Here is a 2,995-nt window from a genome sequence, read left to right as displayed (position 1 = left end):
CATTTTATGTCCCCCTGGTATATAAAGTATAGAACCACTATATCCCCCGGGATATAAACTGTTTCTACTTTATTCAATCCGGATATATAATGTAGAACCAATATATACCCCGGCGTATAAAATGTAGAATGTAGTACCCCTGTTATTTAGTGTATGAACATTTAATACCCCAGGTAATTAACGTAAAACCCAGATATATAATATAGAAACATTTTATACCCCAAGTGAATAAAGTAAAACCATCATTTGCCCCTGGTATATAATGTAGAACCATTATATACCAGGATTTAAAAAAGTAAAAAAATGTATACCCCCGCAGTATAAAATGTAGAACTTTGGGAAAATTTAATACCCCGGGTAAATAAAACATTTCATGTCCCCGGTGTATATAAAGTAGATCTAAGCCGTAAAAATAATCTTAAAGGGACTATAAGCGTGATTTCTAGTGACCCTCCCTGTAAAGATAGAAATACTCGATTTACAACGGTACCCTTGAAACCTTGTCGTTTTTAATTCTGACTATAGGAACGTGTTAAATTTTGATAATTTCTCTATTGATTCTTTTAAGCAGAAAATTCGCAAGTCAATTTGGCAGAGAAACCACAAAAATAAATAAACAAAAGCATGAATATCTAATACTTGATCAGACATAAACCGGCCATGTTTCTTCCTTATTCTCAATCCAAAAAAACGGCCATCTATCTTCCTTATTCTCAATCCGAAAAACGGCCACATATCTCCAATATTTTCAATCCAAAAAACGGCCATGTATCTTCCTAATTTTAATCCAAAAAAACGACCGTATATATTTCTTTTTCTCAACCCGAAAAACGGCCATGTATCTTTATTATTCTCAATCCAAAAAACAGCCATGTATCTTCCTTATTCCCAATAAAAAACCGAAAAGACGACTATGTATCTTCCTTAGTTTTAATCCAAAAAAAACGGCCATATATATTTCTTATTCTCAACCCGGAAAACGGCCATGTATCTTTATTAATCTCAATCCAAAAAAACGGTCATGTATCTTCATTAATCTCAATCCAAAAAAACGGCCATGTATCTTCATTATTCTCAATCCAAAAAAANATGTTTATGTGCCTCTGCTGTTTGCATGTTTATGTGTCTCTGCTGTTTGCATGTTTATGTGTTTCTGCTGTTTGCATGTTTATGTGTTTCTGCTGTTTGCATGTTTATGTGTCTCTGCTGTTTACATGTTTATGTGTTTCTGCTGTTTGCATGTTTATGTGTCTCTGCTGTTTGAAAGCTTGTATAAAACATAAATTGAAATTGTCGTCTTCATTGTATTGATAAATACGACGACGACTGTTAAAGATGCACAATTGACTTAAAACATAATAAATGACATGAAAACATAGTGTTTATGTTTTATGAAAACCCTGTTAAATGATTTGGATATTGGAAACATTAAAATCTGACCCTAAAATAATTTCAAATTAAAATACATATTTTTTTTATTTTGGTGGTATCATTTTCATTAAAGAAAAATAACTAAGTTTAATAGAAATTCTGTTTAACAGATACGGATGACTGATTTTGTAAAAATATCAGATATTAAAAAATACATGAAGTAAGTCAACCTGTCTTATTTGATATCTGTAACTTTTTAACAAGGTCAAAAAAAAACTTTAAAATGCAGTAAAATGTTAACATTTTTGCTTTAACACAAAAAAAAACAGAATTTGAGGCTAATCAATCAATCAATCAAATCACTAGAGGTAGGTATCTGTCCAAAAAGTAACCTTAGTCTTGTTGTCCATATTTACAACACTTTCTTTCATCAAATTTATTTTTTGACTGAAAATAGTTTCGGGGGAGAATGAATCTGAAGAGTCTAAACTGAAGGAGGGGGAGGTCGCCATTTCTGTAGATTTTATACTTTCGTTGTCGAATGTTTCGTCCGACTCACGCCCGCTGTCGAACTTTTCCTCATTTTTGCTATCACGAGAAAACGAGGAAAAAGTTACATTTTTGGTGTCGCTACTGCGCTTTTGACTCACTTTTTCCGGAAGACTGACTCCCCGCGGCGGGGGTGGTGGTGGGGCCCCACCAATATGTAGTTTTCGATTCACACCATCCCTTGAGGGAACCGGCGGCTTTGCGCATTTATCCAAATCCTCTAAACTTCTGGAAGACGACTCAGCTGTGCCCTGGAGATATGGCGGGAAATCTTGATTTACCCGCGGCAAATATGACAAATCATTATTTGGTTTGGATCTGGTTTCGGACATTTTCTGAACACCGCGCCCCTTCCCTTCCAGCAGTTTGTTTTGTCGCTTGAGCGTCTCAATCTCCTTCTTCTGAGCGTCGATGACCCTGTCCCTCTCTTGAATGATGACAAGGACTCTGTTCCTCTCCCTGAGGATACTCCCCTGCAACTGCAGCAGGTCACTGCTCAAGGTGTCAAGCTGGTTCTCCTTCTCTGCTTCCATCTGCAAAAACAAAAAAGTTTAATTTTAAAGAAAAATTTTAATTTGATCTTACACAGCAGGAAGGATTTTTAATTTTTATTTGTGAAAAAGACACAATTAATAGAATGATTTTCAAAATTTTATATCGTGGTTTTTAATTATATGTCCCGTTTTCTGTTACAATTACAATTACATTTCAACTTTCTAATTTCTAAATAGGAAACCTTTAAGAGCATTTACAACCTCTCCCATTGTCTGTCTAAGATAAGTGTTATATAAATTGTTCAGGAATATTTCAGAAATTCTAAATGATGACTAATATAATACATACTACGTTTAGGAGCACTTCTTGAATTTGCAGTGATCACCAGAAAACTCTGGAATAGGAAGTCGACTTTTAAACTCAAGTTATTATTTTAAATAGTCCAATAAACGTGAAAACAGCGATTGTGCAGTGTAAACAGATTCCTTTTTGATAATTCTCCTTTATCTTCCCTCTTCCCCTCCCTCCTCCTTCTCCCTCCCCTCTTCACCCACCCCCTCCCCAATTCTCCTTCCAATCT

The 2,995-nt window shown here is 34.9% G+C and overlaps 1 protein-coding gene across 1 annotated transcript in view; it reads right to left on the bottom strand.

Annotated features, from left to right (window-relative positions):
- Positions 1-1,255: 1,255 nt before the first annotated feature.
- The window catches only part of LOC111714523 (uncharacterized), a 9,859-nt gene continuing 8,119 nt past the window's right edge, over positions 1,256-2,995 (bottom strand). Inside the window, exon 4 of the mRNA XM_023489658.1 lies at positions 1,256-2,453. Coding sequence (XP_023345426.1) covers positions 1,734-2,453 — 720 coding nt within the window. The 3' untranslated portion in view covers positions 1,256-1,733. The remainder of the gene's footprint in view (positions 2,454-2,995) is intronic.

The sequence above is a fragment of the Eurytemora carolleeae genome, unplaced genomic scaffold (genome assembly GCF_000591075.1).
Source record: "Eurytemora carolleeae unplaced genomic scaffold, Eaff_2.0 scaffold1172, whole genome shotgun sequence".
In the NCBI taxonomy this organism is placed as follows: Eukaryota; Metazoa; Arthropoda; class Copepoda; order Calanoida; family Temoridae; genus Eurytemora; species Eurytemora carolleeae.
This window is presented reverse-complemented; position numbering and strand designations above follow the sequence as displayed.